This window comes from Phragmites australis, chromosome 20, assembly GCF_958298935.1.
Source record: "Phragmites australis chromosome 20, lpPhrAust1.1, whole genome shotgun sequence".
NCBI classification, from domain to species: domain Eukaryota; kingdom Viridiplantae; phylum Streptophyta; class Magnoliopsida; order Poales; family Poaceae; genus Phragmites; species Phragmites australis.
Genome location: NC_084940.1, coordinates 8,704,097 through 8,719,551, shown reverse-complemented (window position 1 = coordinate 8,719,551; position 15,455 = coordinate 8,704,097). Strand labels below are relative to the sequence as shown.

Below are 15,455 nucleotides of genomic sequence, written 5' to 3'. Positions count from 1 at the left end.
GATATGGTGTAGCAAATACAACTATACTCTCAGGCCTAACAACATAGTTTGCTAGGATTATTCAACTAGTCCAAGACTAATATGCAATGGATGAATTAAGGGTGTACTTTCACCATCTTTCATGAAAACGGGTCAAGACAAGCTGATTTCCGACAGGCTTTCTAGCCCTCCTAGAATACCCAATCAGCTTCAGATTGAACTCCACATTCACTTTGGATATCTGACTGACACCGTCATACCGACAAGAACCAAAAGACAATCGGTAGCCACCACACAATGCCAGGTAAATCAGCTTGGCATTCGTACTTCCTGTAGGTTATCTCTCTGGCCCAAACAAACGATATACAAGATCAGGAAACTTCGTTGATCCATGTGAGACATGCCTCAAATCTCAGTGCAACACATCTCTCAAGATTGCACGTCTCGGACGCTCAAATCCTTTTCGGCACGAGGATGGATGCATGAACCTTGTTTCAACATCAAATACACATGGTTGGTCAACCTCTAGAAAACAAAGCTTGACCATTGTGCGCATAGAACACTCAGAGATAAAAATATAATCCAAGAATTACAGAAAACTCTGAGATATCCGAATAGGCTATGGTGTAATGGAGATAATCGCACCATAAGCCATGCAAGAGAGATGCACGACTACGATGTGGCTTGCCTGTGATGGAGATAAGCTACTGCCAGTGATCCAAGTAATACACGCAGGATCATACAGTTCGATCATATTAGTTGGAGCAAGTAATCTACTGTAGGCTCCATCCGAAGTTTAGATTAAAAAAACATGGTTTAAAATATAACAAACAATAAATATAGTTTGAACCTACAATTTTCTAAGAGTAAAAAATTCATCTAACATAGTCCTAACCATCTCAACTAGAATTCTATTCTTATTTTCAACTATACCATTTTGTTGAGAAACTCTAGATGATAAAAAATGATGTTCAATACCTTTTCAGCCCAAAAGTGATCTACAGTTCGACAATATCATGTTGGAGCAAATAAAAAAGAAGTGCATTATGGTCATGTTTGACAGAACAAGATACACCAATATATAGACCCGGACTAGTCACCTCCCCTTGTCCTCAGTTGTCCATGCAGCAAAGGCCCAGAAGTGTACAAAGCTTTTGGCCTTTTGATCAATCCGAACAGCTGCCTATTGCAGTGAGTGAAGCCTGGTCAGTAGTCCTCTATGACCCAATGGCAGGTGCTTCCATCTGATCGACAGTATATTTACAAGTTTGCTACACGAGTTATGCAAAAGAAAATGTGACAAATTCACAATCTCAGTTTGATGTGCCCTGTGGTTCGTTAAGCTTTTCTCTCAACCTCAGGACTTCGCGGCACGCGTTAGAAAGCTCCTTCTTCAGCTTGGTGGATGCTTCTTGGTATTTAGCATCCATGATCTTCATCTCGTTCACTGCTTCTTTAAGCCGTCCGCGATGTGCGTCAAGTTGTGGTTGCAGCCACCGAATCTGCATGCGAAGCTTGGTCTTCTCTTTGTTATTAGCCAAAGCATCCTGGATACAAAAGCATGTTACTGAAACAACAATGCAGCAAATTTTTCATTACAATTTAGCAAGGTGTCGCACATTATGTTTTAGAGGGCCGTAGGATAAGTGACATACATTCCTTCAAAAATTAAATGACATGACACAAAGTGAGAAACTCTCGTTAGAAAATTATGCTTTGGGACGGACACAGTCAAACTATTTATTTATTTTATCCACAATCAATATCTTCATTTCTGTTCAGAACCATAGGTTGGAGCTATGAAAATAGTATGTGAAGATGTGTCAAAAAATGCTCGCATAGTATTACAGTTTTATTAGGCTTTGAACAGAAATCGCAATACAAACTGATAATCAAAGTTCTGTTTGACTACACACGTTCTGAAAAATAAATGAGAATGCAAGGAGTACAATTTTGACTTCAAGAGTTTCAGCAGTGTTTAGGGAAAACTTTTGCAATATTCCCTATCTAAGAGTGAATAAGAACACAGGTAAACTAAAATATAAAAATGTGATGAGAACAATGAAAAATGCAGATGCTCCTTTCACAGGACCCCATTGGAATCTTGCACACATGACATGAATTTATTTCCAAAATACGATAAAGATACACAGCAACCTGCAATTTCTTTTTGAAATGAATTCCAAAACTGCTGTAATATATACCTTATAACCTGAATCAACAGTAGAAAACAATGAGTTCAGCAATGCTTACGTTTTTCATATTGACTTCCATGGTAGATATCCTAGAGCTCAACTCATCTATTGTAGCTTTTGCATGTGTTAACTGAACAAACAGGAACAGAGAAAAAACACTTAGTTTGCTGAGATAACCTATCGTTAGTAACAAGCTAACTTGCCTTTCTGTTACAATTCTCTTTCAAAACTTCTGCTTCATTGATGATTAACCTCATCTGTTCTGTTTTCGAAAGTAAACTATTACGCTCTTCGGTAATCATCAATAGTTGTTTGTGGAGTTCCTGTTCAAAATGGAGGCAATAGAAATTTAGAAAATACACCTCCTAAAATTGTACTCCCTGGAAAATCAACTGTAACAAATATCCAATAGGTAACACTCTTCCAGGTGTATAGCCAATAGCCATAGCAAGAAACTGTAGCCAGCTATTGCTCATTGGGAAATACTAAAATAAAATAGCTGCACTAGTGATGGTTTCTCATGCAAGTATTGGTACTGAGCCATGACAATAAAATGTAAAATACATATTATTTCATTCAGTTTCCTAATGTTCAAAAACTTCAAATTCGCAGAGAGAAGAACAGCAATATGAAGACTTACATTTTCACCTACAGCATCATTCATGGTTCTTCCTTCCCCCAAATGTTGTTGTGATCCTTTACAAGCCTCCCTGCTGCATGAGACATTTCTAGTGTCAATAGTTGGTAAAGTGCTTGAGCCTATGCAGGCAATCACATGCATATTTTTTCTAATTTCTACAAAAAAAATCTATAGTTATTTCCAAAGATACAAAGTGCAAACATATTTGAGTTTGTTGTAATGCAATTATTGTCTTCTAAAAATTGGCTTCAAAGATACAAAAAAGAACGTCCAATAATTCTGAGCACATCAATCACAAAATGTACAATTTCAATGTCAAGCATAATCATTTAAGTCCGTTATATATTTTGAAAGTAACTCTCATTCATAGGACTTCTTTCTAAAGTTTGGAAACCTTCCTAAATTCATGTAAAAATTTATGGCATAGAAACATTAGAAATAGCCCATGTGCATGCTCTTGCATATCATGTTATTATTCAGATGTTATGGAATATAGGCGCAATAGAGCATGGGATCAAGTTAGGAGATAGGTCACCTTTTTAATTAGGAGATAAGTTTGGTAATTTAGGATTTGATTTGTTTAGAGATAGAATCAGCTAGGAGATAGACTAGCCTTGTTTGGTACAACTTCTGCTTGTGGATTCTAGAGGATTACGCAAAGCTGTGTCAAACGGTAGGATTCTGCAGCAGATTATCAATAAGTAGATTTTGAGAATGAATTGTACAATCCGAATAAGCAGAATCTGTTTTTCACAAGATTCTTCAGGAAGCTGATTGTGCAAAAGTCGCAAGATGTGAAAAACAGGACCAGAGTTAAATTCAGTTTAATAGTTAGTTGGATTAGGATTGTGACCCTTTAGTTTGTTGGCTATATATAGTTAGCAATAGCTGTGTATTAGGACAAGCAAGAAATAAACAAAGTAAAGATCATAGGCCACTAGGCAAGGCGATCTAGTTATCTCAGTACCCTCCTCAATATTTGGTATCACAAGTCATGTTCTTGCGTCTGTCTTCTACGTTGCACCACGCCACCACCATCAACCTGTTGCACCACGCTATCGCCGCCCCCTTTGCTGCACCACATTATCGCAATCTTGATGCACCACGCCATCGTTGTTCCGTTTTCCTCTGCAGCAGCCACTGCCCTGATCCTATTACCCTCCACTTCGCTGCTAGTTCCTTGCTCCACGCCGCCGTCAATCCCGCGCCGCACACCACTGTCGCCGCCTACTCGCCAGCCGCTGTTATGTCCCCAACAGCCAGCCTGCACCCCTCATCATGGTTGATAATGCCTACACCGTAGAACTTCTCGACAAGATGATGGAAAAAGTTTAGGCGAAGGTTGAAGCAATCAAGGCTCGTCAACTTAAATAGGCGAAAATTTTCAGCACCAGTGTTGTGGACATGTTGCTACCACCTGTCCCAACGGTCACATTAGCACAAGTCGTTTTGTCGCTACCAGTGGCTGAAGCACTACCATCTGCTCTCATGGCCACACATCCAGAGCCTACCATAGTGCTACCAATTCATGACGTCACATGCATAGAGGTAGAGACAAAGCAGGAGGCAACACTGCTTCCATCTGTGGCGTCACTGGTCATCAAACAATCACTTGCTACTTCTGCTCTACTATCAATTGCATTGCTGGTGACATATGTCTCACTTTCAATTCAGTTGTCCTTAGCTGCTACAACGGTGCCTATGTTGAGAAACAAGGATAATATCGTCTCCATCCTTCACAATGTGAACGTGTTCAAGAACTACAAGGAACCTTCCAAGAACATCAAACTTTCATCATCATGAGGCTTCCATGGGTTGCAACCATGACCACCACCATAGCTCAAGGACGAGCTGCTTCATGACGAGGAGGGAAATGTTATGGAATATAGGCGCAATAGAGCATGAGATCAAGTTAGGAGATGGGTTGCCTTTTTAATTAGGAGATAAATTTGGTAATTTAGGATTTGATTTGTTTAGAGATAGAATCAGCTAGGAGATAGAGTTAGATTCGATTTAATAATTACTTGGATTAGATTGGGACTCTTTAGTTAGCTGGCTATATATAGTTGGCAATAGATATGTATTAGGACAAGCAAGAAATAAACAAAGTAAAGATTAGAGCCCGCTAGGGGGGGCGATCTAGTTATCTCGGTACCCTCCTTAATACAGTAAAAAAAGACTAAAGCACAAATAGAGACACCGATGCCTTGATGAAAAAGCTTCGAATAGAAGACTGACCAGCATGTTATCCCTTTCTCATTCGCGTCATTCTCCGTAGAAAGAGCCAGTTTGTCCTCTAGAGTTCTGCACTGTTCTCGACAATACACCAGCTCTTGCCTCACCTGGTAGTGTATTACAACATATTAATAACAAATAAGTTCTCTATATTATGAATGAAAAGGAGCATGGAACTATATTCAACCCGAAGCCCCTCCCGACGATGACATCATTGGTGAATGGTGAAAAATAGTATGGAATAGTAATCAACTCAAGGCCCCTCCAAAAGCCATCTGGGCAATGCGTCAATGCCCACATATGCAAAATGGTCTTGCCACACGTGCGAAATGTAATGTGTACTAAAACATGGTAAACCAATTGAAGATACCTGAATCAAATCTTCGGATAGTTTGCAATTTTCTTCTTGGCAGATATTCAATCTCTGATTAGCTTCTAGATATTCTTTCTCCTTCGCTGTCCACATCGATCTTGCAGACTCCATGTCCAGAAGGGCATCGGTAAGTTGCTGCATTTCATAGCAAACAAAATGAAATAAATTTCACAGAACAGTTTAATGGATAAAATTCTGGTACTATACCATTCCCAAGTCTTCCTTTTCCCTTGATACAGAATCGAGAGAAACCTCCAATCTTTTGATGGTAGATTCAGATTCATATGTTTTTTGGGTCTGCATCACAAAAAGATAATTTCATGGCCGAATAGACAAAAAGAATGCAAAAGAACAAATATGGCCAAGGATATTTGCAAAGAAATGTTATGTATACCAAGACTGCATTCTTCTCACGCAAGGAATCCCTCTCTGATTCAGCCGAATTTAACTTATTTCCAACATCTTCTAGTTCCGATGCCATAAACTCTAGTTTAGATAATGCTTCATCCTTTTCGGCAATTGAAGTACTTAAAGCTTCTTGTAATGAAGAAATTTCAGCTTCCATATCAATAGCATGCATCTCAAGCTTTTCATAGTTCTCCTGAATATGAAGAAAAGAGAAATGAGATGCATAGTCATAAAGAGGTGATACGCTCCAGAAAGAAAAGGAGAAGAAAAAAATATTTGAGCAATCAACATGGATAAGAAAGATTGGATTTCAAGCGGTTATGTAGTAAGAAATATGGAGCACATACAAAAAGAATTGAATGTTTGCTGACTTTTAGTCAACATCAATTATCAATATTACTTTCTGGACTAAAACAAAAAGAGTTTGGGGGGTTTGCAGGACATGTATAGAAAGCTATAAAGAAACAGAGGAAAATTTATGGCATGATTACAACGTATGAGAGCATTGAACTATCAGAATCCAGAAAATCAAGAAGTTTTTTGCTAGCCAATGCCCCATACTGATGATTTGAATCCAAATTGGAAAATACAACTTCAAAAGTGTTGCTGTATAAAACATACAATCTAGTACAGCAGAATGACATGGAGCGTACAATCAGTTTCTGGTTGCTCTACTGCCTAACAGGATTTTATTACTTACAAGAATCTTTACCGGCACCTGTAAGATATTGCTGTTATAGATCCAACATATATGAACACAACTAATTGTTGCATAAAAAAGGAGAAAATATAAGTGCTTTTGAAAAGCTAAGGCTCCTAAGGGTTACAGATTACAAGTATTAAGTAGCTGTGGTGATCCATGAATATGGTAGCCCATAGACATAAGCCCGTAACAATGGCGTACCAGTACCCCGATATGTATGTCAAATTGGTGCAGCATCAATGCTACCTAGAAGAGCAAGGTGTTTGCAAAAAACAAGGAATTTAAATAGGGAAGGTCGCAACCTGCATTTGGACAGCTTGATCGAGGACTTCAGCAAGTTCATGTGGCATCGAATTTAGTTCATGTCTTTTGTCAACGGTGAGTGAATCACGTTTACGTAAATCACGTTCAAGAAAAGTCCTCTGGCTTTGTAATTTCTTTATTTCTTTGTGGGCTTCTGCTTTTTCACTCTGGGAAAAGAACATGTATTGATTGCACATCAGAAACAGCTGAATTTAAGTGGCATTAAAATTTACAATAAAGAGGGCAAATTGATAACCTGAAGTTTTATTTTCTCCTGAATGGAATTTTTAAGTTTGTTATCAGTTTCTCTTAACTTTGTTTTTGCTCTATCAAGTTCTTTTCGGATAGATTCCTTTTCTTTCATCAAAGAAGATGATGACAAGTTCACTACTTCCTTTTGGAGCATTAGGAGCTCTGAGAGAATGCCATCCTTCTCCAGTTCATGTTGAAGATTACAATCCTGGGTATAGGCAATGATTTTAGAGCACAAATAATGAAATAATATGTTAGGAAATAGAAAATCTAATTACTGACAAGAGCTTAGTCAGTCACAGACATCTATGTCCTTCTCACAACTTCTCAGACTGGATTTCAGCTTATCCAATTCATTTTGTTGATCTTGGGACTGTTGAACTAATAGTTTCTGCATTAAAATCAGAGTCATGTTGACAAACAAAAAAAGCTTAGAACTGCACGTTATGAAGGAAAGAGTTTGAACATACCTTCTCTGATTCAAGTTTGCAGACTTTTTCCTTAAAACTGGTTAACAGTTTCTCATAATCCCTAATCACAGAACTGAACAGTGTTCTATCTTCGTAAGCGGAATGCTTTACTTCCTATGGAAAGCACAATTGCACATCATTTATACACATGTACTTCTAAGATGGAAACTATGTTCAGCCATTCAAACTAAGTACAGTGCTACACTAAATCAGAATAAATAGACCTACATGGAAATCAAAATTGGCATGACAAAGCGTTCCATAGATCAGACATTTTCACTAGATCATCTGCATGTTGGATTTTTCACAGCTTATAATAGTTCATAGAAATGCACGTGGTTCATGACCATCGAATATAATAGCAGCCATTCACATAATATTTATTCACGGTGATAAGATAGTAGCGTATAGGTGAACTATATGTATAGGAAAAATGGCATTCAACATTTTGCATTGTCAAAGACATTTTCTAATGGGTCGTTGAGTTTGTGTCCAACAGATTAAAATGCCTACTGACACTCAATACTGAATTTCGAATAAAACTATTGATTTAACTAAATGGCATGATTATTCAAGAAATTCTTATTTGGAGATGCTAACGTACAAGAATGCTTTGTGACATCGTGGAGAGATTCTGACAGAGTTCATCAATAAAAGAGAGAGCACTGTCAAGTGAGCTTCTAGATTGATCCATCTCCACATTTATTCCTCGAGTCTCCACCAATACATTGCAGAGGAATTCATATGCTACTTCCTGGAAGTTGCATGCAATAAATCAGGCTGTAACATCAAATGGTTGCAGGAAGATTTGGAAACAAACTAAAATCCCAACTATGTGTCGTGTTACAAAAAGAGGAACAGTACAACTGGAAGAGAGTAAAAAAAGTACTTGTTTGGATTTTCCAGTAGTAGACAGCGTGGAGAGCTTCTCATTAGCAACTTTTGCTTGTTCTTGTGCTGTCAGAGCATTCTGTTGAAGCTGCAAATGGGCAAAGAATGCATTGAATGTAAGCACAGCATCAAGGTAGCAAATTTCACTTAAAGGAGCTGGCATGTAATGGTGAAAAAAGGTCGAATTTTCTGAAGGATTCTTTACAGTGTGAGAGAGAGGCTCGAATCAATTGCCGTATTAAACAGAGGAAGAATATATAGTATAAGGGACACACACAAGAGTAAACCCTCTACTAGGACTGGAATACCACAAATAGCCTTAACAAGTTTGACATAGTTTTATATTTATATAATGTAAAGAGCATGGCATGTTGGCAACTTGTAAAGCTAATGCTAGACAGAACAAGCTAAAGTATGACCATAATCAACATCTGGATATTGAGTTATCGGGTGTATCTTAAAGCACAGATAAAGGTAATCCAGAGAAAAAAGTGATTGCAAGTATCTGACAGATCCTATGGTACATTCTTAGCTAAGGGGAGAGTAAACAGTTACCAACTTTTTATCTCTACAATATTGGAATCATAAACTCGAAGGTAAATGCAACTTATAAAAGAGTATGGAGTTTAGATTCTCTTGAGCATAGATGACAGGTGTCATGCATCCGTGTTCGATTTGCTAGATGTGGAAGATGATGAGTGAAAGATGGTCAAACTAACAATATTAAGGGTCGTTTTAATCTTGGGCGTAAGGAATAACCGATTTGGTAACTATTTTTCAAGCCTAACCACCTAAAACCTTGTTTGGTTGGATTAGATAAAACAAGAATAATAAATATTTGAATTCTAAAAACATGCATTTACGAGTTGTGTGACAAGCTAAGCTACCTTAAAATGCATTTGTGCAGTCGACTAACATAACATCCATTTGGTTTTCCTATTATAGATATTTAACCTTTTCCATAGGATGTTAAAGATGAGGAAAAAGTAAAATTTACTGTTTCTTTAAGAGGTTCACTCTTGATTTTGATTTTCTCCAAGATAACTAGACAATATAAAGAAAACAACATAATCTCATTATATAGGCAAAATTGGTTCTTATAAATAATAAAAAGTGCCTGATAGGATAACAGAACTAACTTCCACAGTGTAAACTTAGTCACCAATTAGGAACAATATATCAGATAAGTTTGAATTATAATTGCCAGAATCTAACATAATTCACCTCTTCATACTTTTCTCTGAATGAAGTCTTCTGTTGAGTTGCCAATTCAAGAACAGAATCCAAATTACTTTGAATAGAACCCTTCTCTAGCTCCAACAACTTGATCTGCTTGGGGTTTATTCAAATACTTAATTGAATTTTTCATTTCAGAATAGAGTGTTACTAGGGGGAAAACTAGCACCTGGTCTTGAAGTTGCTTAATGACAAGAATTGCTTCAGACTCTCGAGCAGATAAGCCACAAACTACAGAAGGCATGGTGCTTTCCTGACTTTGCGGAGCATCATTCCCATCATTAGAGTCCTGGGGTACCATTAGTTCACCATCTATTCCCCTGGATTGCTCTTGATCTGATTTCTTCTGGCAAGACCATGTATTCTAGCAGTCAGAAGATATGTGACCAACAAGAAATTATTTTTTAAAACAGAAATCAATCTTGTTTGGTATCCGCTGTATTACACATTAATAAAACAAAAGGTTAAAAAATAAGAAGTAAACAGAATCAGTCACCACTGTATTTGGCTTTCTTCGGCTTGTGACATGCAGCAAAGCATGTGAGTCAGGAAGAGAAACATCTACACAGTCTTTGGATATATCACCATATGAGCAAGCATCAGCACAAGGCTCAACATTGCTGGCTTGCATTAGCTCATCAAAACGTGGTGGCATCCCCATATTACGCTCATGCCTAACCGTGCTGCTCGTACGGCCTTCCTGGACAGGTCCTGAAATCTGGACATCAAGCAGAATGCTCAGAAGAAATTCTTAAACAAACCAGACATCTTATGTTTAAATTTGAATACTCCCATAATGGATTGATATGAAAGGAAACTAATAATACAAACATAAGTATGGTATGCATACAACTATCCATATAAACACCTGAAAAAAATGACATGTCACATATTTAATATATTATCTACCCATTCGCCCAAAGAAAAAGGATGAAAAGCAGAAGCGCTCACAGAGAGATGAACATCTAGATTCCAGCAAATATTTTGGGTGAAACGTTTCTTAATAACGTTTAAAAAATCAATAAGGGATAAATGAACCAACAATTCCATAGCTATCCAAAACAAACAATGTGCCTCTAGGATTTCAGAATGCTAAATGGAACAAGTTGAAAAGCATCACTGTAATCATACCTCAACACCAAATTGCCTTGTGTGTGGTCCAGGACACCATGTTACTCTCCTTTTGTCCTGTTCAAGAAGGAAAGATATAAAGCTATTGGACTAAAAGAGAAGGTGTACATTGTTGGCCCTCTGTTTAAAAGAGGCACATCTTATGGCTATTTCTCTAAACAAGTTCCGCTTCAAGTTATCAGCAGAAAAGAAAGTAACCTATGAACAAAAATCGAAAGAAGAAACTAGTGAGCAATCATGCAGTTCGCATGCCTCTACGACTGTTACATATTAGATAAGTAAATTGTGTAACTAACCTTACTAATAGCAGTACTCCTGTCATCTCTCTCTGAATTTAAAACCAATGAGCTAAGATTTTCAATTTTCTTTGCTTGCTCAATCAAGCGTCTGTCACGCTGCTCTTTAGCTTTCTTTTCCTCCTCCAACTCTAAAGCAATTCTCTCCTTTTCCAGTTCACTCTAGAAAAAAATAATCAGGTTACTTACTGCAGTACATGGCCATGAATGGAAATAAGAGATGCTTGAGAAATCAACCTGCAGCAATGTGTTCCGCAAATTCAGGATTTCTTCCTCCCAATGTTCACTTCGAGAATTCTACAGGCAAACCAGGAGTATAAGTTTAGGGTTCTTGAGATGTATAGATTAAAATTTTAAATATCATTTTTTAATACATACCCTAAGTTTTGCTCGAAGTTCTTCAATTTCATTTCGTTGACGTTTTAATAATGCGGCATCTGTCACAATCTGCACACATATAATGCAAGGATTTATGCAATTTTAGCACCAGAGAAAGAACTAGTAATCTAATTGGCATCGAAAAGAAGATAATACCTCATTAACACATGCACAATTTGTAACACGTAATGCTCTACTAGCAAACTGTAAGCTACTTTTCGTCTCATCTGCATGGACCTAGAAGATATAAAATAAATAGTCTGCCAAGACATAAATACCAAAACTGTAAGTTGTAAGACTATAATGTTGCTGTTTACTAATAACATATCAAATGTCACATTTTGCTACAATATGACACATCACTTTAAGAGCAGATAATTTGAGAAAATGTAAATTGAGTTGATAAACAGCAATTCAGAATACCTAGTTTGAGTTATTAACAGGATATGGAATGTTCAAAAAAAAAAGGTTGTGACATCTTCCAACTTAATTTCGGCAACGCAAGACCGTTAACCAGTAAGCAAAATAAACCAATGGTATTACAAACATACAATAGAGGATGCGGGTTTAGTAGTTCATACTTTAGGGCCCAGATTTTCAGGAAATAGAAAAGCAGTATTTTTTTTCTACTTCCAGAATCCATCCGGGGAAACTTGATCAGCAAAAGATAATGATAAAATATAACTTACCTGTGCAAGTGTTATATTACAAATGATAGCTGTGTTAGCATTTCCACCCAGAGCAGGTTGCAATATTCGTGTCAGTTTACTATCACGGTACGGGACGTGTCCCCTGCAGATGAAATCCATCAATAAAGCAGATGAACCAAAGAGTATCAGAACTAGTAGCATCACTAGTCAAAAAGCTAATAACTTACCCTTGATCCTCTACGCCTTCACTTAGTTTTTTTATGACAGTACCAAGAGTCATGAGACTTCTGTTAATGTGAGAACCCTCCTTAAGTCTCAGACCCTCTGCACCAGTCTTTACAGCACGTTCTGAGCCAGCTAAGTCTACAAGGTTCTGAAATGCAGAATATTACCATAAATTACAAGAAAAATGAGAAATTCCATAAGTCAATATTTAAATAAGTACTCCCTCCAGTCACAATTAAGTGAGATTTTGGACAAACGATCCTGAGATTGGAACTTTGATGTTTTGGATTTGAAAAGGTGTTCTTTTGGTTGATGTCGTACAAATTTAAGGATAGCTGGGTAGGCATAACTACATCTTTCCTTTGTACTCCTACACCATTTAGTTTATACAACATTTGTAGTACACCATTTCCTGATTCATTGATCACTAGTAGTAAAGTTGCAAGGTTTAGGAGAAACAGGAATTTTACAAAGTAGAAAAGACACAAACTTCTTAGAGGTGTGTGCTCATTTTATGTATTTTCTTATAACATATGCACAAGTCTAAAACATCTAATAAACAACATTTGTGTGAGCATTTTTCAAGACAAATCTACAAATACCATTTTCCTATGCTCAATATCAATATTCAGAAAGATATTGATAACCAATGTTTTAAAAGCAGACTGCATGTATTCCAAAACGTATTGTAATTAAGAGCGGGCAATTGCACTTACTAGAAAAGATACTCGAACCGCATCACAACAATCCCCTGTTTCATTGCCGTCAACTTTTTCTCGGCTTTCAATTACCTAAGTATTTAGCGCCATAAGAACCAATATTTTAATGCCATTGGTAGATACAACAGTGGAATATAAGCATACCATGCGAAATATAGTATGAGAACGGCTGCTGTAGAGATTCATATTTGTCTCCCCAATATGTCGGTGAGCTGCAATTTTGCTAGAAGTTTATTATAATTCATGAAGAATGGATCATATATTAACTAAGCTAGCAAGTATTCTAGAAAGCTCACATTCTCCAAATGACATAAAATCCATGATTTGCTCAGGGCATGTAACAATTTCTTCTCTTAAGCCAGCCACATATATGCCTCTCTTCAAACAAAAGTAGCAATATAACGGTAAACATTTAATAATGCCATTTAAAAATGGTATTAGTAATCAATATAATATTAAAAAATGGAATGTTCACCTCGGAGCTCTCCTTAATCTGCAACTTACGATGTTCTGGCACAAGAAGATCATTAATTTCTTCATTGTAGATTTCCATATAAGACATGCGAACAAGGAATTCTCTGTCCGTATGCTACACAATGAGAAAAATTACGTCAGACAGATTATAGAACATACGCTATGAAGACTTTAAGCAGATACCAGTAAAATAATGTGCAAAGCATGATGGATGTCTCTACTAAAGATACAAGTGGTTAAGGAGTATGCAGAAGGAATGGTTGTTAAACACTACCTCTTGAATACTTTGGAATAAGTCATCAACTGCAAGCGGTATTATTCCTGGTTCTTTATCAGATCCTTTCATTGTGTAAGTCTTCCCACTGCTGGTTTGCCCATATGCAAAAACAGTGCCTGTCATAAAAAGAAAGAGATCAATTGAGTTCAATCTATACAGAATCAGTTAATTGCTTGATTGGTTGAGAAAATGCAATTGTGAAAACAACTAATAAAGCAATTAACTCAACAAGAAATAATCAAATCTATTTTGAAAGAAAAAAAAGGTAGTGGCTTTATCCAATGTATTTGTGCATGCCTTGACATTGCAGAACAATATGCTACTATAACACCTCCAGAAGGTTATAGTAGTATATCATGCTCAACAGTCAACATGACTCGACCTAAACTACTATAGTGCCTCCATAATGCTTAATCCAGGCTATAGGTTGCAACATTGTAGTTAACTCCTAATTATGTTTTTGAAGATAGATTAGCTGCACCAACAATCTGCAATAAAACAACAAACCAATAAGGAACAGCAAGGGGCGGGCAACACATTGCCATGAAAAAATATAATTTGGAAATGCAATTGGACCAAGCAACACTTTTGTTAACTCTTAATTGTGTTTTTTTCAATGGATTATCTACACCCACAATCTGCAATAAACAATCACTCAACAAGGAGCAGCAAAGGAGGGCGGCAACAGACAGCCGTGACGCGATATAATTTGGAAATGCAATTGGACCAAGCGACACTGTTGTTAGCTCCTAACTATGTTTTTTTAGATACACCCACAATCTGCAATAAAACAGGAGCGGCAAGGGGGTGGCAACGGATAGACATGACGCAATATAATTTGGAAATGCAGTTGGGCCAAGCAACACTGTTGTTAACTCCTAACTGTGTTTTTTTCTAGATAGATTAGCTATACCAACAATCTACAATAATACAGCCACTCAACAAGGAACAGCAAGGGAGGCGGCAATAGATAGCTGCTGATGGCGCAATGTAATTTGGAAGCGCAGCTAGACCAAACTAGTTTTGCCCAGAGAAGGAACCAACAACCAGAGCAAGCAGCCAGGCAGATCAAGAGAAACTGACCGTTAAACCCTCGCACTGCGGAGTCGACGATGCGCTTGGTGCGGGCCTCGTAGACCTCGGCGGTGCGGCACTCCTCACCGAAGATCCTGTCTGACAGAAACGAAAAGCGGGCACGCGCAAGCCAATCAGCGGACCCACGCCGTCTCGAGCAGCCGAAGAAGGCGAAGCCGAAGTGTGTGTGTGGGTATGTGGGTGAGGGAGGGGAGGGGAGGGCGGAGGGAGGCAGCTCCTCACCGAACTCGAAGCGGGTGGAGGACTGCGTGGAGAGCGCGATGGCGTTGCCGGAGACCCGCCACGGGCTGGTCCGCGCGTCCTCCGGGGAGAGCGGCCTCGAGCGCACTGCGACGTGGATCCGCTCCATCGCCTGCGGACGCCGGTCGCCGCCGCGGGTCGGGGAGGAGAGGGCGGCGGTGGGGTTTGGGCGGGTGGGGATTTTGGGAGCCGGGACGAGTGGGGTTTCGATTTTTGGTTTTCCCGCTTGCCGAGAGGAAGGCTGGAGGTGAAGAAGTCAAGTCACCGGCGGGTGAGACGACGGGC

At 38.3% G+C, this 15,455-nt stretch overlaps 1 protein-coding gene across 5 annotated transcripts; it reads right to left on the bottom strand.

Moving 5' to 3' along the window:
• Nucleotides 1-998: 998 nt before the first annotated feature.
• LOC133902460 (kinesin-like protein KIN-7I) lies at nucleotides 999-15,350 on the bottom strand. 5 transcript variants are annotated; one of them, XM_062344052.1, is made up of 31 exons: nucleotides 15,153-15,348; nucleotides 14,919-15,008; nucleotides 13,833-13,951; nucleotides 13,560-13,673; nucleotides 13,381-13,462; nucleotides 13,229-13,296; nucleotides 13,082-13,156; nucleotides 12,368-12,513; nucleotides 12,180-12,282; nucleotides 11,647-11,727; nucleotides 11,491-11,559; nucleotides 11,350-11,409; nucleotides 11,113-11,274; nucleotides 10,817-10,873; nucleotides 10,182-10,403; nucleotides 9,855-10,049; nucleotides 9,674-9,778; nucleotides 8,448-8,537; nucleotides 8,163-8,312; nucleotides 7,559-7,672; nucleotides 7,393-7,479; nucleotides 7,093-7,296; nucleotides 6,836-7,003; nucleotides 5,817-6,023; nucleotides 5,630-5,719; nucleotides 5,420-5,557; nucleotides 5,053-5,156; nucleotides 2,815-2,887; nucleotides 2,378-2,497; nucleotides 2,233-2,304; nucleotides 999-1,526 (listed from the first exon to the last, which is right to left on the bottom strand). In XM_062344052.1, the coding sequence occupies exons 1-31, from the start codon at nucleotides 15,277-15,279 to the stop codon at nucleotides 1,293-1,295; spliced, it is 3,726 nt and encodes a 1,241-aa protein (XP_062200036.1). In that variant the 5' UTR covers nucleotides 15,280-15,348; the 3' UTR covers nucleotides 999-1,292. The 5 variants fall into 5 exon arrangements, with proteins under 5 accessions (XP_062200036.1, XP_062200040.1, XP_062200037.1 ...); XM_062344056.1 differs by having other exon boundaries at nucleotides 9,855-10,031; XM_062344053.1 differs by having other exon boundaries at nucleotides 9,855-10,028.
• Between the last annotated feature and the right edge of the window lie 105 nt (nucleotides 15,351-15,455).

What these genes read in the sequence shown, in the direction of transcription:
- LOC133902460 (XM_062344052.1), bottom strand. Translation starts at nt 15,279, where the DNA reads ATGGAGCGGATCCACGTCGCAGTGCGCTCGAGGCCGCTCTCCCCGGAG. An exon ending in TTAAGCAACTTCAAGACCAG is followed by an intron (nt 9,779 to 9,854) that starts GTGCTAGTTTTC and finishes AACCCCAAGCAG; the next exon opens with ATCAAGTTGTTGGAGCTAGA. An exon ending in GCAAACTTGAATCAGAGAAG is followed by an intron (nt 7,480 to 7,558) that starts GTATGTTCAAAC and finishes ATTTTAATGCAG; the next exon opens with AAACTATTAGTTCAACAGTC.